Genomic DNA, 27,660 nt, shown 5'->3' with positions numbered 1-27,660 from the left:
CCCGCTGCGCTCCGCTTCCGGGAGACGAAGCCCCGGGGCGGGGCAGGGAGAGGCCCCGGCCCCCAGGGCCCTCCCAGGCCTCCCCCGCCACCGCGGGACCTTTGTGGCGCCGCCACCGCCACCGCCACCCCCCCCCTCGGGACCGATGTGGCGCGGCGCGCGCTGACGTCACGCGGCGTCGCGCAGCGATGACGCGCAGGGGCGGGCGACGACGGCGCCGGCGGCGGCGGGGCCCGGAGTTGGGGCGGGTGGCGGGGCCGGACATGGCGGCGCGGCCCGGCCCGCGGGAAGATGAATAAGGGCTGGCTGGAGCTGGAGAGCGACCCCGGTGAGCAGCGGGGACGGCACCGGGGCGGGCGGGCCTGGGGGAGGCGGCGGGGGGGGGGGGGCTCTGAGGGACAGGCCGGGGGTGGGGGCTGTGCTGGGGGCCTCAGGGGGGTAGGCCGGCGGTGGGGGTGTATAGGTGGAGTTTGGGGGGGCGGGGGGGGGCGTAGGCAGGGTTACGGGGTGCAGGCCTAGAGTGGGGGTGCAGGGGGACAGGGGTTGTGGGAGTGTGTGGGGCGGGAGCGAGGGCTGGGGAGGGGGCGCGGGGAGAGGAGGGCTTGGGGAGGGAGACCTGCTGAGGGGGCCAAGGGGGTGCCTGGGGGCGCGGGCGGAGGGTCGGGAGGGCAGGCGAGGGTGTAGGGGTGTGTGGGGCAGGATCAGTGTGGGTCCTGGGGGGAAGGGGGGCTGTGCGGGGTCACGGTGTGTGGGACATAGCTCGGGGGGGTTATGGAGGACTTAGGGAAAGGTTATGAGGTGTAGGGCAGACAGAAAAGGGGATGTCAGGAGGCTGCGTGTAGGGGTGCAGGTGTGGAATGAGGGCAGGGATGGGGTGAATAGGGCTGCAGGGGCACTGTGAGGGCTCAGAGTGGGCCTGGGCTCTGGTAGCACTTGTACATGGGGTCCGAGGTGTCCCGGACACCTGTATGTGTGTGCGATCTGATAAACTCAGGGGTCTCTGTGGAAAACACCTGAAATGCTGCGAGGGTGTAGCATGAAGCATTCCTGTCGTTTGCAAATACACCCTGAAATATTGCTGAAATCCAGGGAGAAGCGTGCGTATGGGATACCCCTTGCTGCAGAAAATAGCTCTGACACCCCAGAGCTTTGTGGGCGATTGAGGAGAACCCGTGTGCCTGTCACTCGGGAGCACGTGAGGGTGGTGTCTCTGTCCCACGTGTGACAGATCCTGTCATCGCAGGTGGATTGCTGAGCAGGTGGATCAAACTCTCACCCACAGGTAGCTCAGGAAAGCTGCTGAACAACCCAGTATGGAGCCTGAGCAGCCGGGAGCAGGATGGTCACAGGCGTCCCCTTCCTGCTGTGTCGGGGAAGGTGGTTTCTGTGGTGGTTGCGGGTTAGGATTAGAGGGCCAAAGCCGGTGTCGGCTGGGGTATTGGCTGAGCATTGTTTTAATGCGTCTGAGTTGCCATAGTGTGACATGGGGTGGTCCTCTGGGAGGCTGAGAGCTGGTCTTTGGGATGTGGTGGTGTATTTTTGAGTCTGTGGGTGAGGAAATTGGACCCCTGCCATTATACTCGTCTTCCTGCACTCAGAGAAGGATTCTGTCTGCTGTTGGTCTCCCAGTCAGGAGACCAAGGTTTTGCTGCTCTTTATCCTCTTTTTACCGGTACTCGGGACTTGCCCAAATCATTCCCATCCTCCTCCTTCTTCTTCATGACGATGCCGAAGGCAGGACATGGTTTGGATTCTCACACCTGGGAGGGAAGGTTATTTGCTTGGAAGATAATCTGCCTGGGCAGAGGCGGGCTCTCCGCACGCCGCAGCTGCGCTCCTTCGGATGTGCGGAGGTTCAGACACAGAGGCGGCAGCTGGGACAGCGGTTAGGAATGACCGCGCGCTGCTCTCGGCCTTCAGCACATCCCATAGGCTGCCCAGCCCTCGCCACGGGGCTTGGGATTGAAAGCTCTCCGTGCTTTACCTGTCACGAAGGGTCGGCAGATCCAGATTTGGCCGTGTCTGTTTGGGCAGAGAGGGGAGCCTTGGGAACTTCCAGGCTGCTGGCATAGTGTTGCGTGTGCTTGTGGACACCAGAATGTTTCCTCCAGCTGACCCAAGTAATTTGGGATGGGGGTTTTGGGTGTTCCAGGAGCGATAGCAGCAGCAGGACTATGCCTTTCGTGGATGCTGAGGTAATACAAAATGTTGAAGTGAATCAGAGAAAAACCGTGGTTGGAAGGGACCCTGGAAGTCTTTGGCCCAAAGCAGAGCTAACCTCAAAGGTAGTTCAGGTTGCTCATGGCCATGTTTGGTTGAGTTTGAATATGCCCGAGAAGGAGATCTCTGCGCCCCGGTCCCAGGGCTGACCACACTGGTAGCGAAGAATTGTTTTTTTCCGGGTGCGTAGTCAGAATTTCTCTTGCTGCAGCTTGTTCCCGTCACTTCTTGTCCTTTCACGGTGCACTCAGAGGAGTTTGGCTTCATCCTCTCTCTGACTCCCCGGTGATGTTGATCAGACGGGAGGAAAACACGCGATGGCTGACTTCCCATCTCCTCCGGTGCAGCCCTGCCAGTCTGACGCACGGTCCTGGAGAGCTGCTGCTGCGATGTGGGAGTGCTCCGGGCTGAGCCACAGCGAGCTTGGAAGTCCTGCTTGGTCTTCTCCTTCTGGTGGCACCTGCAGGAGCAGCGCTGCTTTCGGCATTTACGGTTGTTTGTATTTGCAAGGCCGCGCTCTGATGCAATTCTTCGCTGACTGCGAGGCAGAGCTTGTGGTACGGTTCACATCTCGCGTCGCACATGTTTTGCTGTGATCAGTAGACTGTAACTGTTGAAATTGGAAAGTGAGCAAGGCTTTCGACTTTTGCAGAAGCTTTTACAGTTGAGAGACTGTAACTGTAAACAGCTGCGACTCCCGCTTCCGTAACAGACGCCATCTAAAGAGGGAACAAGAACCATGGCTGTAATGAGCATCTGAAGACCCTTATGGTCTGCAAGGACCGCTTGCCCTAAGGGGGTTGCTGCAAGGAAGGCAGCGAGGCTGCGGCGCTGCCTGAGGTCTCTGTAGATGTCACCTGTACGACACAGCCCTCCATGGCGTCAAGTATTTTGAGCAAAAACGTCTCTGTCAGAAAGGTGCTGGGGTTTGGTGTAATGGTGTTGCACGGCGAGGAGGCTGTCACTGGTCTGAAGCGTTATTTCCATAGCATGTTTCTTCTCACTGACAATTTTGTAAGAAATACGACATTTTCTGCTAAATTAATGGAGACTTTTTGCTCCCCAGAAGTTTCCTCTCTGTTTTAGTTATTTTAACTTTGGTGTGGAAGCCCCTTGGGTGGCTCTTCCCTTCTCGATTGAGCCACTTACATCAGGTTCCTTAAATCCTTTGCTTACAGGGATGTTTCTCAGGATTGAATCCTTCTTATTGATATTCCCTGGGCTTCCTCCCAGGCTTTCAGCAGTCTTTATATGGGAGCGAAAGAAGCAGATTTATTATTCCAGTCTCGAGCTCGCTAACTCTGCGTGCGGGGGGACCGCCTGAAAATGGGGCTGACTGCCTTTGCTACAGCATCGTAGTGGAAGCTGCTGCTTAGTCGCTGATGTCTCATAATCCTTCGGTCTCTTTGCCGTTGTCTCTGTATCCCTGGTTATGTCCCGTAGTGGGAATTTCGTAGTCACTGGAGACAGGCTCTTGGATTTGGTCCCCCAGGAGAGAGGGAGATGAAGACGAGCCTTTTGGCCCTCAGGCTCCCCTGCAGCCCTGCTGTTCTGAGGTGGCTTTCCCTTCACTGGTGCCTTTTGCTAACAAGAACATAAATGATCTTTTTTAAAAATATCCTGTGATCTATTCAGCCACGTTTCCCTCCAGTTAGAAGAGCGTGTGTCGTTTAGGTGCTCCCTGCTGCTGTTCGTGGTGGGGATTTGCTTGGCAGGTCATCTGCAATGGTCAGGATGCTGAAGGTGGGTCCAGCTTCATCTGGCTCCAACAGAAGAGCGTTGGTTCAGGTCCTCTTGAGGAAGAGGATGATGAATGGGGATGGAGGGATGAAGGGAGCCAGAGCACCTCTGTAGCGAGCCAGGGCTCAACAGCTCTGCTGCTGGGGAGTCAGCGTGATCCCGGTGTCCCTGTGCTGCAGTTTTTCTGGCTGCGCCTTGGCCTGGGATCACGTGGGACCTTCGGGGGCCAGTGGCAGCAGGTTTCCTCTCTGCTCTCTTCAGCCAGAAGTAACCGGTTGGCTTTGTTCCTTTTCAGGTCTCTTCACACTCCTGGTCGAAGATTTTGGTGAGTACAAGAAGCCTTCCTGCAAAGTTGGTTTCATGCTTGACATTACCCCTAGTCCTTTCTGGTGGGCTTTACACCAGCTTCTGCCCTTTGTTTGCAGGGGTCAAGGGAGTGCAGGTTGAAGAGATTTATGATCTGCAGAGCAAATGCCAAGGGTAAGTCATAGGCATGGAAATCTGAGTTTTGTTAAGCAGAATGTGTCTGTGGGCCTGGGAACTCATTGCCAGGTGGTCAGAAGGGCCCGTGTGAACTCATTGGTCAGTATTGTAAGCGATGAGCCAGGAGTGCTTTGTCAGGTCTGGGGCAGACAGGTGATCTCATGCCTTAAGAAAGACCTCGTGGGGCGGGTGGGGGACATACTTCAGGGGATTCATCTCCCTTTCCTCATGGAGAGGTGCGGTGCCAAGCTGGTGTGCTTGCAGCGTGGGCTTTCTCCCTGTCTCAGTGCTTTAAAATGGCTTTGAGACTGTTGCTTTCTTAAAAGCCTGATGTATAAAAGGAGGGGTCATTTGGTGGTCAGGCACTTTTCTGCAGGTCAGTCAGTGTCCAGAGGTGGATTTCACCTCCCATTTCTCTGTCTTGAGCCTTTTAAGACCTGTCAAACCCCGAAGTTTTCAAGCTCAATTGTTGTCTGAGCCTGGAGCATCGGCGCAGGAGAGTGTCCTGGGTAACAGGGATGTTCACTTCCAGAAAGATGGGACTGGTGGTTTTGCTTTCCCTCCCTGTCTTTGCTCTGCCCGTGGTTTGAAACAGAAGGTTTCTGGCGCTGGGCAGAGCAGCCCCACTGGTGTGGTCCGTCCAAAATGGTGCAGCTGCTGCCTTCTCTCCGCAGCCCTGTGTATGGGTTCATCTTCCTGTTCAAGTGGATTGAGGAGCGCAGATCACGCCGGAAGGTCTCTACCCTGGTGGATGAGACGTCGGTGATCGACGATGACATCGTTAATAACATGTTCTTTGCTCACCAGGTAGCCTGGAGGCGACGGGAAAGAGGGGGGGCGGTGTCTCGTGTGACACCTCAGGGAAGCAATGTGGTACTGAGAGGCTGCACTGCTCTTGCTGGTCCTGAGGGCAGCTCCTCTGTCCTGAGAGTCTCTGCCCTGAGCTCCAGGTTGGAGGGAATTTAGTGAGGGCTGCGAGCCTGTCCGTGGCCTGCACTGTGAGCAGATGCCCGTGGGGGCATGGTGTGGCTCACTAAATGAGACCGACCTCCTCCCTTCCTTTGAGAGCTGAGGTCAAGTCTCTGCTCTCACAAGTGGTTCTTGCCTCAGTACTTTTCAGTTGATTATTGTTGACTCTGAGGGGTTGTTAAAGGGTTGCCTTGTTCCTGCTGGTTAAGATGGTCCCTGTGTCACCCTCCAGCTGATCCCCAATTCCTGTGCCACCCACGCCCTGCTGAGCGTCCTCCTGAATTGCAACAATGTCGACCTGGGCCCCACGCTGAGCCGCATGAAGGATTTCACCAAAGGATTCAGCCCTGAGGTAGGGGCGGAGGTGTGCAGGGCTGTGCATGGGTGGTGCATGTGAAGCTGCCTCTCATTATCCTCTCAGGGTGATGCTCTGACGAGCTGGCTCCTTCCCAGCCCTTTGTGGCTGCACGATATGTCAGTATTGCCTCTTCTCTCTCGTCTTCCTACCTTGCCTTGCTCAGAGCCTTGGTCCCCTTACACTGGGCATAGCTCTGAGCCTTCTGTCGTGTTATTCCCTAGCCCAGGTGCGTTCTCTAAGTCTATGATCAAAAGTCCTCTCTCCTACCTTCAGACCTATCTTGAAGCCTGTGTTTCTCTCTAACTGTAATTTCTTTAGCAGAAATTGTGTGTTCTTTTCATCTTGGGTTTTACCTGTAACTCAGCAGAGCAGAGGATGTGCCTGAAAGTTGCTCTCCCAGTCCTGTGTGTGGATGGAGGGAGGGAGCGGGGAGCTGGTGGGTGAAGCATTTTGTTTGTTTCCTGTCACTTCTCAATTGTTTTCCTCTCTTGCTCTTCGCTGCAGAGTAAAGGCTATGCCATCGGCAATGCCCCAGAGCTGGCCAAGGCCCATAACAGCCATGCCAGGTGAGCGAGGGGGCGTCTCACAGCTCACTTTTGCTGGAGGTGGCCGACTCTCCACTGACCTCTTGCCTCTCTTGCCCTCGCAGGCCGGAGCCACGGCACTTGCCGGAAAAGCAGAATGGTATCAGCGCTGTGCGAACCATGGAGGCTTTTCATTTTGTCAGTTACGTCCCCATCAAGGGACGGCTCTTTGAGCTGGACGGGCTGAAGGTCTATCCCATTGACCACGGTAAGAGCCCGCCTGTCCCTACTCGTTGATACAGTCGAATAGACACCCTGGTATGTCCAAATGTATGTACTATTTTTCATTGCCACTAAGGCGTTAGCTAATGTTTGTGGAGAATCACTCCAGTGGCTCCCAGATTTGTCCTGAGTTTTGATAGCTGGTTTTGGAGCCTATGCGCTGGGGACTGTGTCTAGAAGGCAATTCTTTCTAAATGCATTGCATTGCTTTTTCCAGCCTTGCCATTTTCCTCCCCAGTTGCTCAGGGTCATGAGGTCCTTCTGCAGCTCTGAAATAACTCGGTATCGCAAGCAGTATTTGTGTCCTCCTTACTCTCTCCTTGTGCCAAATAACCACTGTGTGTTGAGGCACAAGGTCCCAGTGCAGATCCCAGCAGGCTGCTCAGGTTACTCCTCTTACAACTTGACCACTAGTTCTGTCTTTCAGACACTTATTTATCCCCTCTAGGACTTTGCTTCTGTCAGGCCCTTTGGTAAGGTACCCCTTCATGTACTTGGGTTTCTTAAGCATGGCACCAGATCCAGTGGCAGGTGGATTCCAGCAGGAGCTGGGATTTCCTTGGACGTTGTGAGCCCAGAGCCTGTGAATTGCTTGTGGTCTGTAGGGTTCAAATCTCACCTTTCTGCCCTGCAGATAACTCACGTTTTCCATTCGGAAGGCAGAGGCAGGGGGTTCCACGTATGGGCTGACAGTGTGGTCCTTCTGCCTCCTGGGCCCCTTCTTGACTTGCTCCCTGGTATGTAAGGGAGCCATGAGATTGCCTCTCGTGGGGATGGCAGGATCCGCTCTGTGAGTCTGAAGCAGGAGCCTTGGCCTGCTTTGCTAAGTCCAGCTCTGTCTCCTTATCACAGGGCCATGGGCTGATGACGAGGAATGGACGGACAAAGCCAGGAGAGTAATCATGGAGCGCATCGGCCTGGCCACTGCAGGGTAATGTCCCAGGCCGTGGTGCAGGCACTGCCCCCTCGCCATTTTTCCCTGGATTATTTCTACTGTGGTCTATGTGTGGCAAGTTGTGGAAATGGGGGTGGAGAATGTTGCTTGGGAAGGGTGCAGGTGCGCTGCCTCCTTGCCTTCTCTTGCCTGCAATTTGCCTGCCTTCAGAGCATGCAGAGAAGCCGCACTCTGTGCGATGCAGAGTCCCTGCAAATGGCCACGTGGGTAAGAGTGGCCAGATTAGGTCCCTGTTAGCTCGTGTCCATAGGAGAAGGAATGGTGCTTCTGGTCCTGAGCTGGGCCTCTTGGATGCTTGGGCATGAGGGTGACCGAGCACTGGCACAGGTTGCCCGGAGAGGTTGTGGAGTCTCCATCCTTGGAGATACTCAAAAGCCGTCTGGATGTGGTCTTGGGCAACCAGCCATGGGTGACCCTGCTGGAGCAGGGGGTTGGAGCAGATGACCTCCACAGGTCCCTTCCCACTTCAGCCAACCTGTGACTCTGTGAAGGGTGTTTTGCGTTGTGGGCTGAAGTAACCTTGCTCTGCTTCTTCAGCCAGTGTGAGGTTGACTTGGTTTTGGGGGAAGAGCCTCCTGTGCGTTGGTGTTAAACGCCAGGGCAGGGGAGGCGCTGCCTGGAAAGAGCCCGCAGGAGGTGTGCGGGGTATGGCTGGCAGCTTGCTGACCCCCCTTGCTGGGGGATGGGCTCTCCACTGCCAGCTCGCAGCTGATGTCTGCTGTCCCTTCCTGCAGGGAGCCGTACCACGACATCCGCTTCAACCTGATGGCGGTGGTGCCTGATCGGAGGATGAAGTATGAGTCCAAACTGCACATCCTGAAGATGAACCGCCAGACTGTGCTGGAGGCCTTGCAGCAGGTAGGACAGCCCAAGCCCTGAGAGAGTGCAAGCCTGGGGTGGGAATAGGCTCTGCTGTCAGGGCATCACCCTGTGCTGTAGAGGCCCTGGATTTTATGGGGTTTTTTGGCCTTGGGAAATATCTCCTGGGAAGAGGAGATAACCAGCCTCGCTGCTTGGCCTTTTGCTGCTCACCTGGGAGGTTGTCCATGGCGTCGGTTGATCGTGTGTGTGGGTGCTCGGCTGTTGGCTCACCCTCGCAAGTTCTCCTTCTGCAGTGCTTGAACAGGAGGGATATGGTTTGGGTCACCCTGGTCCAGCACTCAGTTTCTATCTGTCATTTGCCTTCAAGCTTATCCGAGTAACTCAGCCTGAGCTGATCCAGACCCAGAAGTCTCAGGAGTCTCAGCCTCCGGAAGAGGCAAAGCCAGCCAGCAGCAAGACTGTGACTCCAGAGAGCACCCATCCAGGTAGACCCCCGTACCAGTGGTGTTGCCAGCCAGCCAGCCTGGCCTGTCGTGGAGCGAACACAGGCTGGTGACGATGGCTGGCTGACCTGGAGCTTGAGGGAGTTTTATGGTCAGCTTCGCTTTCTTTTCTCCAAGCCCAGCTCTGTGCACACTGTGCTGGGGTGTGGTAGATGCCTCTGTGCCTGGGAGAAGCGTTGGAGGGACGCGGAGCTTGAAAATGGGAGGGCTTAAGTTTGGGGACACTTGTGACAACTGGAGGTGGAAAGGGAAGTGGGTGTGATGGTCTGGTGGAGCGTAAGAGCTCTCCTGCTACGTGGGGTGGGCAAGGGGTGGCAGAGGACATTGAGTAAAACGTGATGGTGCTGGTCATGAAAGGCTGTGCTGTGCTTGTATGGCAGACGGCACCGATGAGCCCGCCAGCCAGGGCCACCCTGCGGCCACGCAGAGCCCGCCCAGCAAATCCAAACCGGTGGCAAAGACGTCAGCGAGCAGTATCAACGGGGCGCCTCCAGCAAACCCCAACCCCATCGTGCAGAGGTTGCCAGCCTTCCTGGATAACCACAACTACGCCAAATCCCCCATGCAGGTAGGCTGGAGCTCCAGGCCGGCAGCATGCCTTTCTTGAGCTGAGCTTTTCAATTCCAGTCCCTCACCTCCATGGGATGGTGGCTGTCAGCCAGTCTAAGCCCTTCTAAGCCTTGCAGCCTGCCTGCCCTTGCACTAACCCCGACTGGAATGTGAGAGGGTAAAAGAGGTTAGCATTAATGTGGGTAAACTGAGCAAGCATAGAGAACAGTCCCCTGTCTCCTCTTGAAAGGGGCAAGTCCCCTGTGCTCGGCTGGACCGAGGACGTGGCTCTTCCTCCTTGCCCCACTGCCGGCAGGCCATCAGCGACGGTGTTTTGCAGGAGGAGGAAGACCTTGCGGCAGGAGTGGGTCGCAGCCGGGTCCCAGTCCGACAGCACCAGCAGTACTCCGACGATGAGGATGACTACGATGATGATGAGGAGGAAGAAGTTCGTAACACCAACTCGGCCATCAGGTGACGACTTGAGCCGAGGGCAAGGGGCAGGGAGCAGACATTTGCAGAACCACCAGGGGTGGCTTCCTGATCTCTTTCCTGAGCACCGTTAGCTGTGTTGGAGCCTGCACCTGTGCGTGCAGTTAGGGCTGTTCTCTTGGCCTGCTATTTTGCTGTTCACTCGCTGGATTTTGTGAAGCCTTTCTGTAGCTCTTCATAATCAACTCTGAATTTTGGCTGCCCTGAGTAACTGTGTATTGGCAGCAAACTTTGGGGCTTCTCTGCTTTCCCCCCTTTTCCAAATGTTCCTGAATAAATGGAATAGCCCAGCTCTGGGGGGCTCCTCCATAGCTCCCTCCTGCTAGGGCTTTTCTCGTGCCACTGGTGGCTGTGTGGGTGGTGGAGCTTGACCTGCAGGAGGTCACCTGGTAGCTGACAAATTGCTGTATTTTGTGGTTGGAGGGCGGAGGCTGGCTGTGCTGCATTGAAGTGTGCCTGGTGGCCAAGGAAACGTGGTGTGCCCTGCCTGGGGGGGCTTCATTTTTCCAAAATGAACCTCAGTTCCCCGGTGCTGATTGCCAAATCGAGTCCTGGTGACAATGTTGGCGTGCTCAAGCTGCTGTGAAGGTCAGGAAGGTGGGGTCACAGCGGGGCTGCTCTTGGGGCTTGTGGAAGAAGCGCAGGGGTACACAGCATCCTTTGGGAAGCCCCCTCTGCCCCCCGGCTGCGTAGGAGTACCTGTAGCTGAGCGGTTCAGTGGGGTGGGGTGCTGTCAGAGAAGCTGGTGGCAGTGGGGGTGACCTAGAAATGTTTCAGGCCTTGCTTCATCCCAGCAGACAGCCTGGAGTGCCGAGTGCGGAGCTGGCAGTGCCTGCGCTGGGCCCCCACCTCCTTCCACCACTACTCACCTTCCCTGCTGTGTTCCTGGGCAGGTACAAAAGGAAAGGGCAGGTAAAGCAAGAGCACGCGACGGGGGCTGCGGATGGCCAGCTCTCCGTCCTCCAGCCCAACACCATCAACGTCCTGGCTGAGAAGCTGAAGGAATCTCAAAAGGATCTTTCCATTCCCCTGTCCATCAAGACGAGTGGCGGGGGCGCCGCCGTGGCAGTGGTCACCCACTCCCAGCCCTCTCCCACCCCCAGCAATGAGAGCACGGACACTGCCTCCGAGATCGGCAGCGCCTTCAACTCCCCGCTGCGCTCTCCCATCCGCTCGGCCAACCCCACCCGCCCCTCCAGCCCCGTTACCTCCCACATCTCCAAGGTGCTCTTCGGCGAGGAGGACGGCCTGCTGCGCGTCGACTGCATGCGCTACAACCGGGCCGTCAGGGACCTGGGGCCCGTTATCAGCACCGGGCTGCTGCACCTCACAGAGGACGGTGTGTTCTGCCCGCTGGCTGTTGCAGGTAGGTGCCTGCCAGCTTTTGGGGGGGTGGCATCTCCCCTGCGGTGACGGGACGGTGTCCTTTGACTTCGGGAGTGGATGCCAGTCCTTTGCCATGGCTCCTAACGCTTCCTTCCCCTGTGCGCAGATGGGGGGAAAAGCTCCCCCCCTTCCATCAAACCCGGTGAAGAGGCCCCGGTCGCAATCAAACTGGACGAGAAGGAGGGCAGTGAGGCCAGTGACAGCAAAGAGAAGGTGGGACTTGGCAGGACCAGTGATCACCCTGGGGGGGAAAAGTATTCTCCCAAGGTGAGTTTTGTGCTGCGGCAGCCCTGGGAACGTGGAGCTCCCTGCGCTCACCCAGAGACGCAGCAGCGCTGGCAGTGACCGAACCGCATGTGCACGCTGTCCCACTCGCGTGTCGCCGCAGCCGTCCCTCGAGGCACAGGGCAGTGCAGGTTTTGTGCCTTGCGTCATCTCGGGGACATTTGCCTTGGCAGTGGGCAGAGCCGCTGCCTCCCGCAGCTGAGACATTCGGTGTGCTGGGCTCTCCTTTGGGCCGGGGGCTGGTGGGACCCTGCACCCCCAAATCCCAGCCTGCTGATAACTTTACTGCCTGTCTCTGCCCTCCAGCCAGAGACAGGAGCAGGGTCGGGCGGCACAAGCGTATCGGGGCTCCCTGGAGGAGAGCTGGCTAGAAACCGTTTTACTCAAAAGGGAAGTCTTCAAGTTTTGTTACTGAGAAGAACCAGGCCCTGGGGTGTTTCTCAGGCATGCACGCAACCCTCCCCCTGTCCCAGAGAACCAGGTACATGGGGCTGGGCCAGGCTCGGGCAGAACCCAGCTCGCCTGGGGCTGGCTGTAGTGCTGGCTGATTGATCACCCTCTGGCTCAGAAATTCCCTACAATGAACTGCTCTTCTCCCCCCCCCCCCCCAAGTGTTTTTTGCTTTGATGACTCCTCCCTTTCCCAGCAGAGAGGAACACCCACCAGCTCGCCCCGCTGGCTCCTGGGCTGCAGCAGGGGTCCGTCTGCTCACATTTGCTCTGCTTCATCCTGGCAGGAGCTGCTGGCACTACTGAAGTGCGTGGAGGCAGAGATTGCGAACTATGAGGCCTGCCTGAAGGAAGAGGTGGAGAAGAGGAAGAAATTCAAGGTACGTTTGTTGATGGCTTGTTCGCGTTGCTGATTTAGCTCCCTGAAGGCTTCTGTCTGGGGTGTCTTTATGTCAAAGTAGAGGGAGGGTGTTTCAGCTGAGAACGGCCATGGGGAGCATTTGGGGTCCCTTTCCTGTTACCAAACAGCCCTACGGGGCAGAGCCCCACCCCCCAGGACAGACCGAATCCCCTGGGCAGCACTGACTAGCTTGAGGAGGATGGTGGAGCACTGCAGCTGGGCCACAGCTGAACATCAGCCCTGACAGGAAGAAGGGGGGAGTCTCTGCCCCGAGGCCTGGCAGGATTCCTCCCCTGCCCACCCTCGCCTCTTCCCAGCTGCCCTTTGTGGAAAATGCTGGCATCTGAACTGGGATAGAGACTGTGTCCCAGTTGTGCACTGGCCTGAGCTGGGCTGGGAGCTGGGTCCCTCCTCGCTCTGTCTCCTTGGCCTGTGGGATGGGCCAGGCATGCTGGTTCTTTGCCCCTTGTTCCCCTTGAGCTCTCCTTTCTCCCTGCCACCTGTTTGGATTATTTGTGGATGTCATCTCTTTATAGATCGATGACCAGAGGAGAACCCACAACTATGACGAGTTCATCTGTACCTTCATCTCCATGCTGGCCCAGGAAGGTGCGTGCTGTGCGGCCGAGGGGACGGAGCGTGGGGTTCAGGTTCAGCTGGAGGAGCCGCACTGAGCGTGGCAGAGCAGCAGCTGTGAGCCTGGGAAGCTCACCCTGCCCCGATCTCTGCTTCTGCCAGACCCGGGGCAGGAGGTAGCGCTCAGTCTGGGGAGCCACATGTCTCCGCTCTGTGTCCTTCTCATTTTATAGTCCCAGGAGGAGCCCAATGATGGGTTTTGGGCGAGAGAGGGAGGGCTGTACTCTGGCGTGGGCAACACCACCACTCCAGCGTGGGACATGTCTGTGTGCCTCTCCCCCTGCAGGCATGCTGGCAAGCCTCGTGGAGCAGAACATCTCCGTCCGCAGGCGGCAGGGGGTCAGCATCGGCCGTCTGCACAAGCAGAGGAAGCCGGACCGCCGGAAACGCTCCCGCCCGTATAAAGCCAAGCGTCAGTAGCCTGGGAGTCAAGACTGTGAGAAGCAGCAGCTGGGCTTTGTGGCTTTGGGCAGTGGCACTTGGATCTATGTTACCCTTTGCCCAAGGAAGAGGGACCACAGCGACAAGCTCTCAGCCAAGGTGGAGCCTGGGGACAAAGGGAAATCGGGTTTTCCTCTGAGCCTGAGTTGTGAAAGGCGGGAATATGTTGTCTTGAGGGGAGTCCCTGCAGCTGCAGCAGAAGGCAAGCCGGAGTGCCCAGCTGCCTGACTGTGCCACGGCAGCGCCCAGAGGCCACGGGCCTGTGTCTCGGCGCTGTGGCTGAGGACTGCGGCAGGAGGGGAAGAGCCCACCCGGCTGGTGACGGGTCTGGTGGTGTGGGAACGCCAGTGATGCCGATGCAAGGCTGTGCTGGCCGCAGCTGGCTGTAGCTTGTGTCCTGCGTCTAGGCCTTCAGCTCTGCACTTCCCCAGGACACTCACGTCTGTGTTTTCTATCCCTCTCCCTCCCTTCCCCAAATTTATTTTTGGTTCTGACCCTCGCTTCGGCCGTTGCCGAGTGAGGCGGCGCCTGGACAGAGTCCGTTCTCCTGCATCCACCCCCCGCTGCACCGCCCAGCTCCCAGAGCTGGCCGACGCGTGGCCAGGCAGTCCTGCCTTGCCCTGCCCTCACTGCTCTGGGGATGGCAGCAGGGGATGCCGAGGCTCCCCCGTGGGCCTCGGCAGCTCTGTTGCTGCATGAGGATGGGTGGGCTCGTCCCTGGAGCTGGGCCCTGTGCCCAGCCCTCCGTGGTGGTGCTGGGGGGCAGCGCGTGGCTCTGCTGCCACGGCTGCTTTCCTGGGGACCAGCTCTGTGGCCCTGGCAGTGCCTGTGGGTCACGTGGGGTTGCTCCAGGCCCAGTCCCCAGAGAAACCCCGTGAATTATGAACAGACCAAGTTCATAGGGTGGCCTCGGTGCTGCTGGGCACAGCGCCGGGGTGGACGCTGGATGTGGAGTCACTTGGTGCCCTTGGTGAAGCCTTTCAGCGTGGGGAGAGGCGACTGGTTACTGTAATGCTCAAGGTGGGATGGGGACTGCAGTGGCAGGCGGAAGCAGTGGAGGGAGCCCAAAGCGGCTCCTGCCCAAGCCGCTCGCTGGCTGCTCACCCAGAGCTTGCTGGTGGGGGCAGCAGCCTGTTTCCTACCGCAGCACACGGGCCTGGCCTGCCTCTTGCCTGCCGCCTCCTGCCAGCCCCGCCAGCGCTCCTGCGCATGGCCTTCTGCCTGTCCCCAGCAGCCCAGCTGAAATCTCAGAAGCCAGAGGTCAGCACCTCTCTCCAGGGGTGTCCTGAGGCACAGCTGGGCCAAGGGGAGCTGCCACAGGAGAGGACTGAGTTTTGCAAATGTGCAAATTTGTACAGATCTTGACTATGGAATGAAACTGTTCTTTTGGTATTTGTTGAAGGGAAGAAAATCCTTCTGTTTCTTGCTGTGTCTAATATCAAGTTCTGTAAATAATGGATCTGTCTGAAGGAATAAAGCTATCCTGTAACAGCCAGCCAAGGGAGAGGTGTGTGAGGGAAGGGAGAGGGGCATGTGCGCGGCTGGGAGCACTGAGTGCCTGCTCCGGGCCACATTGTCCCTGCTGGCAGCTCTTCTGTGGTGCTAAAAACTTGAGGTAATTGTGGGGATTGCAACAACACCAGGTGCATGTGATGCTGGTGGAGTCGAGCTCAATTTATTGACACAGCTCAGAGGGCAGGAGGAGAGGGGGAGCGGCTGCTGGCAGTCAGCGCTTGGCTCCTGCTGCCTGCCCGTGCTGCCTACCTCTGTGCAGGACGGCGGAGGCCCCAGCTCAGGCCCTTGGCTGGGATGGTTTCCTGGGCTGGGTGGGTTTTCCGGCTAGAAGTCCAGGGCACAGATCAACGCTGTGCCCCGTTTGATCCAGTGCTTCTGTGGCTTGTCCGTAGGGATCTCGACAGCAATCACATAGTTGGTGGAGTGGCCCGTTGTTGACAGTGTGCCTGTAATGGGGGAAGCAAGGGCAAGAGGGTGGTACTACAGCCCTGGCTGCTGCACGCTGACCAGGGAGTGCTGTACAAGTGACCCCACGTGAGATCCCCTGTCCCATCCCTGTGCTAGGTGGCAGGCTGAGCAGGGCTGTGGGAAGCAGGCTTGTGTATTTTTGGGTGTGGGCTTGAGGAGAGCCTGGCCAGAGGCACTGCTGCATAGCCAGGGTGCCTGCCTGCTCTGTCTCCACGACCACGGCAGGAGAAATCTTCTCCCTGGATGGTCTCAGCTGACAGTGCCTTGCTCTGTGCCAGTGTGTGGCAAGAGGAACTCCTGCAGCCTCTCCTGGGCTGCCCTTCCTAGCTGCTTCTAGAGTCTCCCTTGCTTCTGGAGATCTGTCTTTAGGGCACCTACCTGCGCGAGTGAGAGTCTTATAGATTGGGCACAGGTAGGTGCCAGTGGCTGGAGGCTTGCGGTTGGGGACAGGAAGCAGCCAGATGACGGCCATCTCCGTGTAAAGCTCCTTGGGGCGTGACTCTGCTAGCTGAAACGCAGCAGGGTCCCAGCGGGCGCCTTCGAGAAACAAGCCGTGGATGTAGCAGCCTTCGTCGGGATGGCGAGTGAGCTCACTCGCTGACTCCTTCATTACCTGCAGAGGAGAGCAGGCCCAGGGCCCCGATCAAGGCGTGTCCCTGGAGGCTCAGCCCCAAGGACCCCCTTAAGCTGCTCTTAGTTAAGTCAGTGCTGCCAAAGGAGAGCCTGCCCCAGCTCTCGGATGGGCTGGGCTCATCTGGCATCTCACATCAGGCTGCGGGGCATGCCTGTGGCAAAGCCTGTGGAGGGGGATGTGAGCAGGTCCGGAGAGGCAGAGAAGCCTCTGCTTGCCTTGTGGAGGTGTCTGGCAGTGTGGGTGGACGTATCTAGCACAAAGGGGATGATGAGGTCCATGGGCAGCTGTGCAGCTAGTGGCTTCACCTCTTGGGCAGGTCAGGGCTGCCTTTGTGGCCTTCTAGCAGCGGATTCCAAAAAATTCCAGAAAAAATCCAGAGCCTCTGGCTGACTTACTGACCTTGAAGCTAAACGAGATGGTGTCGATGGAGATGACAGACTTCCTGGCGAAGTTCTGCAGTGTCCCGGTGAGGAAAGCCTGGGGGAAGAAGAACCCGCTGATCCAGAACACGGAGGGGATTCCGTGGCTGATCCATTTCTGCAGGAATTCAATCCGCTGCACCAAGTCGTTCACCCAGGATGCCAAGGGCTTCAGCGATGGGTAGGCCTGCGGGGCACCCACAGAGGAAGGTGTTGAACACAAAGACACCCTAGAACTTTTGCCCCAGTTGCTGACAGCTGCCCAGAGCCCGGGGATTCATCCAGCCTGGGGCTGGGAACAACTGCGAGCTGCACTAGGCAGGAGACATCTCCATGCCAGGGGAGCAAGAGCCAGCTCCATGTGAGACAGTCCAGTCCAGCTGTGGTGGTTGATGACCCACTCCCCTGGTTTGGGTGAGCTCCTGTGGGCAGCTGGGCTGGCTGGGGCACATACCTTGGCATTCCACGTCTCGGGGACAGTGTTGTTGTACAAGCTGCTGGCCATCAGCTCCAGCTGAGAAGACATCACGACCAGGCCCTTGAGAGCTTTCAGCAAATCCTTCAGTGTCTGAGCTATCACCTCCAGGAGCCTGTTGTACCTACAGAGAGAGCGCAGAGGGAGCAGGGCGACTCAGTGCAGTGGTTTATTGCCCATGTCTGCCCAGAGAGGGTATGGATCTCTAAAACGAGTGAAGCTCCTCCATGTAACCCCCAGCCCCGTTCCTCTAACAGGATCTCATAGCTGCTCCCCCAGCCCTGAATTGCTGACGGTAGCAGATGGAGACACTGATCAGTCCCCACAGGACAGGGATCAGCTGAAGGTCCTGGTTGGGACAACACAGTTAGCGTGGCTGCCAACCCCACTGCCATGCTCAGCAATGATGTTCCTCAAAGGTGGGTGGCAGCAGGGGCCTGCACATCTCTGCTGTTCCCCAAGGGACCAGTCGGTTGCTGGCCCAGGACGTGATCCCGCAGGGGTTTTACCTGATCACCTCCTGTACCAGCACTGTGTTCATGGACTCTTCGTAGAGCAGCGGGTATTTGTGGATCACCTCCTGCAGTTTCATGGGGGCAGGCAGCTTTGCCAGGATGTCCTTGGAGGTCTCCTCCACAAGCTGGAAGGAAGGCAGCAAGTGGGTGAGCATCCTCCTGGCCATGGCTGCCGAGAAGGTGGAGAGCCAACGCCTGGATGGCAGTGCCATTGCTGGCACCCAGCAGGCAGGGTGGCACCCCCTGAGAGCTGGTGTTTGTGCTCGCTGCCTGTACCGGGCACTGGCTGCCAAAACACTGATGGGATCGGGGCACCCACCTCTTCCCTGCTGCGGCCTCCCAGTGTGAAGGTCTTGGGTTGCAGCTGCGTAATGGTCCCCAGCAGAGCAAAGGTCTCGTTCTGAGCGAAGGTGATGTTGGCATTGTCGTGTAAACCAAAGAGCTCTGGGCTATCATTCAGCGGCAGGCTCTTGATGTACTGGAGGTAGCCCTGGAGAGGAATCCGCACAGGCTGTGAGGCCAAGAGCACAGGGATAAAGCTGTGGTGCCCCTTCGGGCTGCTATGGGCCTGGCCCAAAAGAAATGACTAAGCCAGGGTTGCTGGATAAGCTAAACCCAGCAGGTCACAGACTCAGTTGGGAGATATTTCTTGTCTCGGTGTTTGAGATTCATTCATCCGACTTTTACACAGCTCTCTGTCCCATCACAGCCAGGAAACGCAACTCACAGCTTTGACTTACGGACAGCTTATGTGTGCCCAAGAGCAAGGGCACAGGCTGCTGGGGAGGCTGACAGGGTGGCAGCTCCTCTGAGCCAGGTTTGGTGGCTGAATGGAGGCCATGGCCATGGTTTGTGGTCTGGCTGGGGAGTTAAATTGCACTTGTGTAGAAGCAAACACGTGCTATGAGAACAGGCAGCTTGGCAGTGAGCTTCCTGCTGTGTCTCCTGCAGAGCTCCTCAGGTACTTGAGGTATGTGATATCAAAATGATTCAGCGTACAAAAGCATTCAGATGGGGAACTCTGGTGATAGCTGCTACCACCTCCTGTGCACAGGGACAAGATTTTCCTCCTGTTGCTTGAAACAGATGCAGCTTCCTGAAAGCAGCTGAAGATCCCCAGGTTCTTACAAACTTATATTCCCCCAGGGAACTGGAAATGCAGTGGGTTTCAGGGAGGAGTAGATCCCCTTTGCAGTATGACGATCCCCCTGGATCTATGAGCTGCAAGTTGTTACTTGAGTACTTACGTGGAGGTCAGAAGACGTACTGATCTGCTTGTAGATCCCCGATTCGGAATAGGCAAACTCAGGAATTAAAACCTCAGGCTTGTAGAAATCTTCCAAAATACTCATGATGCAGCGCCTGTCCCAGTCGTCAGTCACACGGCCGCCGTAGTTGATTTCCCCAGCTGTGTACTTCAGAACCTGTGAGGGACCCCGCCACGGCTTTCTGACCCGCACATGCATCACGAGCCTGTTCCCTCCATAGGAGGGGCCAGCTCACGCACTTACCTTGTAGGGGATGTCTGTGTATTCGCTCAAGAACATCTGTAGCTGGCTGACGCAGATGCGGAGGTCTCCATCTGTGAACTCATAGGGGATGTTGAACCCCAGAGGCCCAAACTTTCTCCTCTCCAGCATGTTCCCATGGAAGAAGCAAAGTGACAGCAACAAGGATTTAAACTCTGCGACCTGTAGGCAGGGGAGCAGGGAGAAGAGGTGCTCAGCTTGGGAGGAGGCATCCTTGGATGGGGTCAGTTCCTGCTGGGACCTGGCAGAGGAGATGTGCCAATTCAGCAGTGCCAACTGGAGCCTGGAGAGGTGGAAACCTCAGTCAGGCTGCTGTGCTGGGGAAGGCTGTGGCCCACTCCCTTGCTTAAAGAGACCTGCAAGTGTCTTACGGAGGCAACAGGCCTCCGCAATCCTGTTGCTTCTGTTTCTCAAAGTGAAACTTCTAATTGGCTCATCACAGAGTAGATGTGGGCTTACGAGAAATACCACCAGCCCTTCTCTAGCACGTGAGAGCTCTAGCAGAGAGGAAGATCTGTGCCTGGAGAGGAGCAACATCCAGGTGGAGAGCATACGCTGGAGCAGGCACGGGCTGGGGACAGCAAACCAAAGCACGACCTGGGTCTTACCTTGGGGCAAGAATTCAAGAAGTCATCGCTGAAACTAATGTAGGACTTGAGCAGGTTGGCCTTGACCCCGCGGGGGGGCTCGATGGTCATCTTAGAGCCATTCTGGAGGATGGATACAGGGAAGCGGTTGCTCGGTAGACTGGTGAGCCAGAGGCGAAAGTCCTGATGCACCTGGAAATCCAGAAGGCAGCAAGTGCTCAGAGGGTGCAGGCACAGCCACTGCAGCTGCTCCTGCACTGACCCTCTGGTTTTACAGGGAACCTGGGGATGGCATTGAACTAGATCTGGGCTCCTCCCAGGGCTCCAGCCTCCTGCCTGTTATCCTCAGAGTGGGCAGGCTGCGCAGTAAAACAGCTCACCTTGCTGGGGTCAATGCCCTCAACGAGTCTCTCCAGTGAAGGCATCCAGCTGGGGGCCAGGTGGCAGTTCTGGAAGAAGACCCAGTTGCCCTGCTCCATGGCACTGTGCATCATAGCTTCAGCACGGGGGCCCTGAGGAGGCAGATAGGAAGAGCTCAGGGACCCTGGTCCATCCCGGGTTGTGCCCTGCTGAGCTGGACAGGGAGACAGCTGCTGGGTGGAAGGACCACTTTCCAGAGCTACAGCCTGGCTTTGTCCCCATGGCTCAGCTGGATCTCCGCTGTCTGATGGCACAGCAAGGGCCCTTCTGCAGCTTTTGCAAGCCTGTGTGGGAGGGTGGAGGGAATGGAAGAACTGGGGATGGACTCGGGAAGTTAGAGGGCACTACGGGGGGAACCGCTGCAGCCCCCCCACCGAACTGGCTCCTCCAGCTAGCAGAAGGTTGGTGAGGAGGGGCAGGAGGGTGTTTTCACTGTGCTGCAAGGATGTTTGACCTACTTGGAGCTAGGTAAGATCACTGGGAGTGCCAACAGGACAGTGCTGCCCCAGGTAGGCATGGGCAGCTTACCTGGCCTTGGCCCAGAGAAATGGCAGAGAGCTTTTGGGAGAACTTCATTTCTTCAGCAAACTTGTAGAGGTCGGCAGCTGGGTCAGTGCCCGGGGACAGCACGAACACCAGGGGGGTGGTGGCAGTGGACTCCCTGAAGACGACTGAGAGGTCAGTGGTCTGCAACACAGAAAGTTGGTCAGAGAGGAGGGGCCATAGTGGCACCACGTGCAGCACCTCCTCACCCTGCCTGGCCTCCAGCTCCTCTCCAAGGCACCAGCATACTCCTGGGTGCTGAGGCCAGAAACGTGTCCAATAAAGGCCTACTACAGCTCTCCTCCAGCAGCATTAGGATCAAGTCAGTAACCACTTTCCCAGTTGTCGTTCAAACTCTGCCCTCGTATGCCTGCACTATCTGCTCCCTCCCAGTGCGGTTTAACTGGTGGACATTAGGTAGGATATCCCGCGTCTAAGATGTGTTTCCCCAGCTGTGGGAACACTGCGGCTGCAGGGAGGCATGAGCACCCTCACTGCAATTAGAAAATGCTGACGGCCCATTTACAGCAAGCTCGAGGCCTCCTGATCCACTCCTGGCCCCACCAGTGCTTCCTTTTGGCAGGTTACCTGCGGCTCAATGAAGTGTCGATCCAGGTTCAGCGCCACAAAGTCCTGCATGGCATTGGTCATCTTATCTCCCCGCAGACACCGTATAACCAGCAGCTTCTGGAATGCATCAAGCTCAGCTTCCCACTTCCCGGGTAGGAGCTCTCTGCAAAGCAGTTTGGTGCGTTCTGGGGGGGTGTGCCAGATCCTGCAGCTCCCCAAGAAGCACCCAAGTTGCCTGCAGGCAGCCCCTTGGGTTTCAGAAGGGACAAGGACCTTCCAGTCACTTGGCTGAGGTTGTTGTCCATAGCCTTGAAACCATCAGCAGGCAAGCCAGAGCTGCTTCCACTGGGGAAGCGCCAAGTACTGCTGGGCTAAGGTGTCGCGTGGCTCTGCCTTGGGCAAGCAACATGCACAGGCAAGGGCCACCCTTGAGGAGACAAGGCAATGCCTTGTGTGGCATGACACTGACTGTGAGCAGAGCCAGCACTGTGGCTGTATTGGCTCCTTGTGTTCTCCCAGGGACGCCATTACCTGCCGGGTGCAGTACAGCTAAGCCCACAAAGCAGGGGACACTTGCCTGTGAGGGTTGGGGCTGTCAAAAATGGCCCTGAATGCTGCAAGGTTGGCTGCAAAATCATTGGCGAAGCCAGAGAAGTTCTTCAGGTTGCTCAAGGCCAGGATGTCTCCCCACGTTCTCTCGTACAGCCAGGCCGGAGCTGGGTTCTCCCGCATCTCCTTTATGGTCCCTCCTGACAGCAGGTACCGCCACTCGTCCTGAGAACAGGATAGGACGTGGTCATGGATTATAGCCTACCTGCCTGGGCCTGAAGCACGTGGGTTTGTGCCGTATCCAAGTAAAATCCTGTAGTAACTTTCTGGCTGCCTCTTCTGTCAGGTGTGTGTGTGTGTTGAGGAGTAAGTGAACTGGAGGGTCTGGCGAGATCAACATCACTGTTGAGCTGCCACTAGCTTTTCTCTGTCTTCTAATCCCTGCCTGCTCCCTCTGAACTTGCTAACCTTTGCAGCAGTCTGGCAGCAAACTGGCAAAAGCTGCAGGTGATTCAGGCTAGGCAGCTCTGCATATAGACACAGGGAAAGGTTTGAGATCTGAGTGAAGAGAGGGTTTGCCCACCAGCCTACCAAGCCTGCCCCCAGCCCCAGGGAACAAGGCTCCTCCTCCACCCCAGCATGCTATTCAAGGGGACTGAACAGGCTGGACTTGAGCTGCCCTGATGGAATCCCATCAAAGGACCAAGGTGACTTGCTCACCATATCAATCTGCCCATCATTCATCAGAATCCGGACGCAAACCAGGAAGGCAAACATGAACTTGTGCTTCTCAAAGAGGCTACGGCACACATTGCTGTAGAGACTGAAGGTGATGTAGTTGTTGATGTTCATGATCCGGTCCTTCAGCGTGTCTGACAAAAAAGCACCAACCAGACAAGGGTGGTGGGTGGTGGGTGCTGCGGGTGACATGGAGGGTGCTCTCCACGTCAGCTGTCGGTGCCTGGTCACAGGGGCACACCTGCACCCTGCCCAGACGCTGCTCTCAAATATAGACTTGGCACAGAAACCCCCGTGAAAGCACAAGGCTGTGAGACTCAGCACACAGAAAACACTGCCCCAGCACTGGGAGGGAGTCCACGCTGCACCACGGCAGCCTACGCGGGCCCAGACGCCACCATCCTGGCTAACATGTGCTGCTGGGCAGGGAAGCTGCTGCCAGCCTGACAGCAGCAGCCAGGACCTGTGCGTGGAGGTGGCTCCATGCCAAGCAGAGCCACACCATTACCAGGATGGCACGTGCCTTGCCTGTGCTCTGACACTAACATCCCTCCCGCCTGGTCAGAGAGGGCAGCAGAGAAGTAGTGGGGAAGAGAACGGAGGGCAGGGTACGACCACATCTTCCCTTCCCTTGTGTGGGCACAACTAGGGGCAGCTCTGGACCATGCTGAGAGCCGATGCAAGCAGACATGTTTGCCTTGACTCTGCAGGCGTCCTAGCTTCTGCTGCCACTAAGCCAGGAACGTGGGGTGAGGAAGGGGATGGGAGGGGGCTGTTCCAGGCAGGCACCTGCTTTCTCAGAGTTACTGATCCCCATTAGGAAGATGTTGAGGAACCACTCAAGTGAGTACTGGTACATGGGGTCCACGTTGGACAGGTCTGAGACACAGAAGTAGAGGATCTGCGAGCGGACGGCAACGGGCACATACTGCAGGCGAGTGATGTTGATGTCCTTCTCTGTCTGCTCCACCACCATTACCTTGGCCTGGGGGACAGAACAGACATCATGGTTAGTGCAGTGCTGGTGGGGGATGGACAGCTGCAGGGGGAGAGCATCTCCACCTCTGACCTGGATCTCCCCTGCCTTGAGCTTGGACGCCTCCAGCACTTTGATGAGCTCCAAGTCATCTACAGGATTTCCTTTAGAAGTGCTGAGCCGATACAGGATCTGGTCTTCTATCTTCTTCAGCTCCTGATGCATCTCAGCATTGCTAACAATTAGCTGGTTTCTAGCTTCTTCTAAGTCAGGCCGCTCCGCAGCCACCACTTGTCCCAGCAGTTGGTCTTCCAAGCCACTACAACAAAAGCCATGGAGGTGAGGGTGGGGGCAACAGGCCCGGAAGTTTGAGGACTGTGAGGAAGGAGGCTGAGCAGCGTGGGCAGCTAATGGGGTAAGCAAGTACCTGGGAGAGAGGGTGAAGTTGATGAGGGTGAGCTTCGTGGAAACCTCAGGGCTGTAGTGAGGGTTGGGCAGATTGGTGGTGATGTACATCTTGAAACCCTCATGGTAGGGGACCACTGTATCCCCCAGCTTCAGCACTGTGTTGCCTTGCTGTTTGTAGGTCTGTACCGGAGAGGGACAAACTCAGGAAGGTTGGGACGGCTGCCTCTTTTGAGGGAAGGCATCCCGCAGTGCCCTGCGCTCTGCAGTGAGGAGAGAATCTGAAGACTGAACAGAGGAGCTCAAAGCTGCCTGGCAGACCTAAAAGCCTGAACCTGAATGCAGCAGCTGTATTCCATGGCCCTGCCTGCCAGGCCAAGACAAAAATGCCTGTTGGCAGGAGACCGGGGTGTGCGGGAGGCTGCTGACATGTTGGAGCCCTGGCTAAGACAGACGAGCACAGAACAGGCAGCATCCACGTGAGTGCTGCCTGCCCAGAGAGACCTGCAAACCCACGAAGTCCCACTGCACCCCAGCCAGATATCCCCCTTCCAGCCCGGCCAGGTACCCACTGCCCTCCTTGTCAAGGCAAGACACAGAACCTGTTTCAGCAGGACAGGCTCGAGGGCCGGATCCAGCTCCTCGCCAACATTCTCCAGCAGGAAGGGCTTCCCGAAGGTAACGGCATTTTCCAGACTGCAGAGGAAGTCCCGGTCGCTCAGTTTGGCCACCTCCAGGCTGTTCACCTTCTCCTGAAAGGCAGCAGGGGAGGGCAGGGTCCCTGCGGTGTCCTGCCCATCTCTAGCTCTGGTGCATGGTACACCTCTCACTGGGCTGATTTAGCTCCCCAGAGCAGCAGAAGTAATATCTTTTCTTGCTCAGCTAGTTTTTGGCTATTTTGGCAAGCTTAGCCCATATCACCAGGCACTAGAGACAGCCCAACAAGGCATCAGGAAGAGAGGGAATGGGGAGAACCTCCTTCAAAGAGCCATGCCCCTACAGAGCCCCACACTGGTAACTCAGAGCTTGTTTGCCTGCAAAGTAAGAGCAGGTGGGTGGGAAAAGCCTTCCGGGAGCAAAACAGGAGCAGCTGCCCGAGCCTCCCGCCTAACCCTTCAAAAGGGCAGTATGCGGCTCACTTTTGGGAGAGAAGAGGTGGGGGTCTGTGTCTCTAGTGCTCTAGCAGCAGGGACTGTGCTCACTAGCCAGGTAATGCTACCCTGATTCCTTCTATCCTAGGGATCCTAAAGGCTGTTACGGGAGATGCTGGTGTTGTTCTGTGTGTTTTAGGGTGTGGTGAAGGCTGTAAAGGCCCCAGAATGCTAGTGGGGAGCCATAATGAGATGCTGTCCTGGTTTCAGCTGGGATACAGTTAGTTTTCTTCCTAGTAGCTGGTACAGTGCTGTGTTTTGGATTTAGGGTGAGAACAAAGTTGATAACACACCGATGTTTTAGTTGTCGCTAGGTAATGCTTACACTAGTCAAGGACTTTTCAGCTTCCCATGCTCTACCGACTGAGCAGGCTGGAGGTGCACAAGAAGCTGGGGGGGGCACAGCCAGGACAGCTGACCCAAACTGGCCAAAGGGACATTCCATACCATGGGACGTCATGTTCAGTGCATAAACTGGGGGAAAGCTGGCCGGGGGGGCCGCTGCTCGGGGACTGGCTGGGCATTGGTTGGTGGGTGGTGAGCAATTGCACTGTGCATCACTTGCTTTGCATATTCTTTTATTATTATTATATTTATATTTTATTTCAATTATTAAACTGTTCTTATCTCAACCTGTGAGTTTTTTCACTTTTACTCTTCTAATTCTCTCCCCCATCCCATTGGTGGGGAGGAGAGTGAGCGAGCGGCTGTGTGGTGCTCAGTTGCTGGCTGAGGCTAAACCATGACAATCCTTTTTGGCGCCCAACGTGGGGCTTGAACGGTTTGAGATAATAGATTAACCAGAGTGTATTAAAGAAGTTACACCTGTTAACAGTTGCGGGTCATGATACTGATTCATCTGTTCCTGATATTAGTTTATCTGATCTGCACCATGCTCTTTTTTGCTGTACATGTTAGAGATTAGTGCTGGTTTTTGCAGTTTGCTGTGCTCTGCAGTGATTAGTGATGTTTTGCCTGAGAGGTTTGTTATTAAAACACTGGCCTTGAGCTTAATCTGGTATTTGAGCTTTGTACTGAAGCCATTACTGTACTTTGGGTACCACTTCGTGGAGACAATTAGCAATTATAGTTCTTCCTCTGAGAGGTTTTTTATGGAGGAAATACAGAATGGCAGTGTCGCTACCTTCTTCTATGATGTTTCCTCCTTCATTACAGTAACTTTTCAGTATCTTGAACATCCTTAGGTAGTTAAGATACTTCTATTGGTATCTCTTGGGAATATTGTTTCAGTTTTGTCTAAGGTTAATAAGCAATTTAAGAACACCATCCAGAGACCTGCCCCAAGGCTGGATAGTTATGAGTGGCAGGGTGTGAGGATAGCATGGGCAAGTACCTAGGACAGCGGGCACCCCCAGTGTTTTGGAACTTCACCCCTGAATCAGTGCAGAATCCTGAAAATCTAGTAAAGTATATGGAAAAAGCATGCTGTCACCCTGGCAACTCCAGAGAGACACAGATCACTGCAACGTGCTGGGGCCTGGCCCATGTCTACTGAACCCTGTTCAATGCTATTCAGTACCCTCAAGGGGAAGAGAAGGTCTCTGGATCTGACGACAAAATGACAGGCACTGCGGCCACTCCAACCCTGGCGACAGGCACTGTGGCTGAACCAAAAAGCCAACCTGTGCCAGTATCAGTTGCCCCTATACACAAGAAGAAATATTGGAAGTGGAAGTTGTCTCGTTTAGTAAGGGAGGAAGCAGCTTCTCCTAAGAGGGAGCAGGAGGAAGAAGTGGATGAGGCAGACTACCCTGGAGTAGGGCTATCATGAGAACAGGAGGAGGAGAGCCGGCTGCTGCTCAGGGAGGAAGAATCATAGAATCATTAAGGTTGGAAAAGACCTCTAAGATCGAGTCCAACCGTCAACCCAACACCACCATGCCCACTAAACCATGTCCCTAAGCGCCGCATCTACACATCTTTTAAATACCTCCAGGGATGGGGACTCAACCACTTCCCTGGGCAGCCTGTTCCAATGTTTAACCACTCTTTCAGTAAAGAAACTTTTCCTCATGTCCAATCTAAACCTGCCCTGGCACAACTTGAGGCCATTTCCTCTTGTCCTATCGCTTGTTACTTGGGAGAAGAGACCGACACCCACCTCGCTACAACCTCCTTGCAGGTAGTTGTAGAGAGCGATAAGGTCTCCCCTCAGCCTCCTCTTCTCCAGGCTAAACAACCCCAGTTCCCTCAGCCGCTCCTCATCAGACTTGTTCTCCAGACCCCTCACCAGCCTCGTTGCCCTTCTCTGGACACGCTCCAGCACCTCAATGTCCTTCTTGTAGTGAGGGGCCCAAAACTGAACACAGTATTCGAGGTGCGGCCTCACCAGGGCCGAGTACAGGGGCACGATCACTTCCCTACTCCTGCTGGCCACACTATTTCTGGTACAGGCCAGGATGCCATTGGCCTTCTTGGCCACCTGGGCACACTGCCGGCTCATGTTCAGCCGGCTGTCGACCAGCACCCCCAGGTCCTTTTCCACCGGGCAGCTTTCCAGCCCCTCTTCCCCAAGCCTGTAGTGCTGCATGGGGTTGTTGTGGCTGAAGTGCAGGACCTGGCACTTGGCCTTGTTGAACCTCCTACAGTTGGCCTCAGCCCATTGATCCAGCCTGTCCAGGTCCCTCTGCAGAGCCTTCCTACCCTCGAGC

The 27,660-nt window shown here is 56.4% G+C and overlaps 2 protein-coding genes across 3 annotated transcripts in view; one reads left to right on the top strand and one right to left on the bottom strand.

The window, feature by feature from the left end:
- The first annotated feature begins 235 nt into the window (after positions 1–235).
- BAP1 (BRCA1 associated deubiquitinase 1) lies at positions 236–14,989 on the top strand. 2 transcript variants are annotated; one of them, XM_076346208.1, is made up of 17 exons: positions 236–328; positions 4,256–4,285; positions 4,386–4,440; positions 5,118–5,250; positions 5,645–5,764; positions 6,275–6,336; positions 6,420–6,562; positions 7,429–7,507; positions 8,266–8,389; positions 8,721–8,838; positions 9,237–9,424; positions 9,746–9,879; positions 10,791–11,263; positions 11,390–11,496; positions 12,305–12,397; positions 12,954–13,026; positions 13,340–14,989. In XM_076346208.1, the coding sequence occupies exons 1-17, from the start codon at positions 292–294 to the stop codon at positions 13,471–13,473; spliced, it is 2,103 nt and encodes a 700-aa protein (XP_076202323.1). In that variant the 5' UTR covers positions 236–291; the 3' UTR covers positions 13,474–14,989. The 2 variants fall into 2 exon arrangements, with proteins under 2 accessions (XP_076202323.1, XP_076202322.1); XM_076346207.1 differs by having other exon boundaries at positions 11,390–11,550.
- Positions 14,990–15,149: 160 nt separating this feature from the next.
- DNAH1 (dynein axonemal heavy chain 1) overlaps positions 15,150–27,660 on the bottom strand; it is a 74,854-nt gene continuing 62,343 nt past the window's right edge. The window contains exons 61-78 of the mRNA XM_076346790.1: positions 24,440–24,589; positions 23,860–24,020; positions 23,526–23,751; positions 23,246–23,441; positions 22,439–22,590; positions 21,743–21,943; positions 21,188–21,328; positions 20,585–20,743; positions 20,017–20,148; positions 19,658–19,828; positions 19,032–19,211; positions 18,768–18,944; positions 17,840–18,010; positions 17,515–17,645; positions 16,985–17,129; positions 16,511–16,717; positions 15,856–16,090; positions 15,150–15,455 (exon numbers count right to left, since the gene is read on the bottom strand). Of these exons, the coding sequence (XP_076202905.1) occupies positions 15,334–15,455; positions 15,856–16,090; positions 16,511–16,717; positions 16,985–17,129; positions 17,515–17,645; positions 17,840–18,010; positions 18,768–18,944; positions 19,032–19,211; positions 19,658–19,828; positions 20,017–20,148; positions 20,585–20,743; positions 21,188–21,328; positions 21,743–21,943; positions 22,439–22,590; positions 23,246–23,441; positions 23,526–23,751; positions 23,860–24,020; positions 24,440–24,589 (3,057 nt within the window). The 3' untranslated portion in view covers positions 15,150–15,333. The remainder of the gene's footprint in view (positions 15,456–15,855; positions 16,091–16,510; positions 16,718–16,984; positions 17,130–17,514; positions 17,646–17,839; positions 18,011–18,767; positions 18,945–19,031; positions 19,212–19,657; positions 19,829–20,016; positions 20,149–20,584; positions 20,744–21,187; positions 21,329–21,742; positions 21,944–22,438; positions 22,591–23,245; positions 23,442–23,525; positions 23,752–23,859; positions 24,021–24,439; positions 24,590–27,660) is intronic.

The sequence above is a fragment of the Aptenodytes patagonicus genome, chromosome 8 (genome assembly GCF_965638725.1).
Source record: "Aptenodytes patagonicus chromosome 8, bAptPat1.pri.cur, whole genome shotgun sequence".
In the NCBI taxonomy this organism is placed as follows: domain Eukaryota; kingdom Metazoa; phylum Chordata; class Aves; order Sphenisciformes; family Spheniscidae; genus Aptenodytes; species Aptenodytes patagonicus.
This window is presented reverse-complemented; position numbering and strand designations above follow the sequence as displayed.

Coding starts and splice junctions, on each gene's coding strand:
- BAP1 (XM_076346207.1), top strand. CDS start 292: ATGAATAAGGGCTGGCTGGAGCTGGAGAGCGACCCCG. Junction 5,765..6,274: donor CCAAAGGATTCAGCCCTGAG/GTAGGGGCGGAG, acceptor TCTTCGCTGCAG/AGTAAAGGCTATGCCATCGG. Junction 8,390..8,720: donor TGCTGGAGGCCTTGCAGCAG/GTAGGACAGCCC, acceptor TTTGCCTTCAAG/CTTATCCGAGTAACTCAGCC.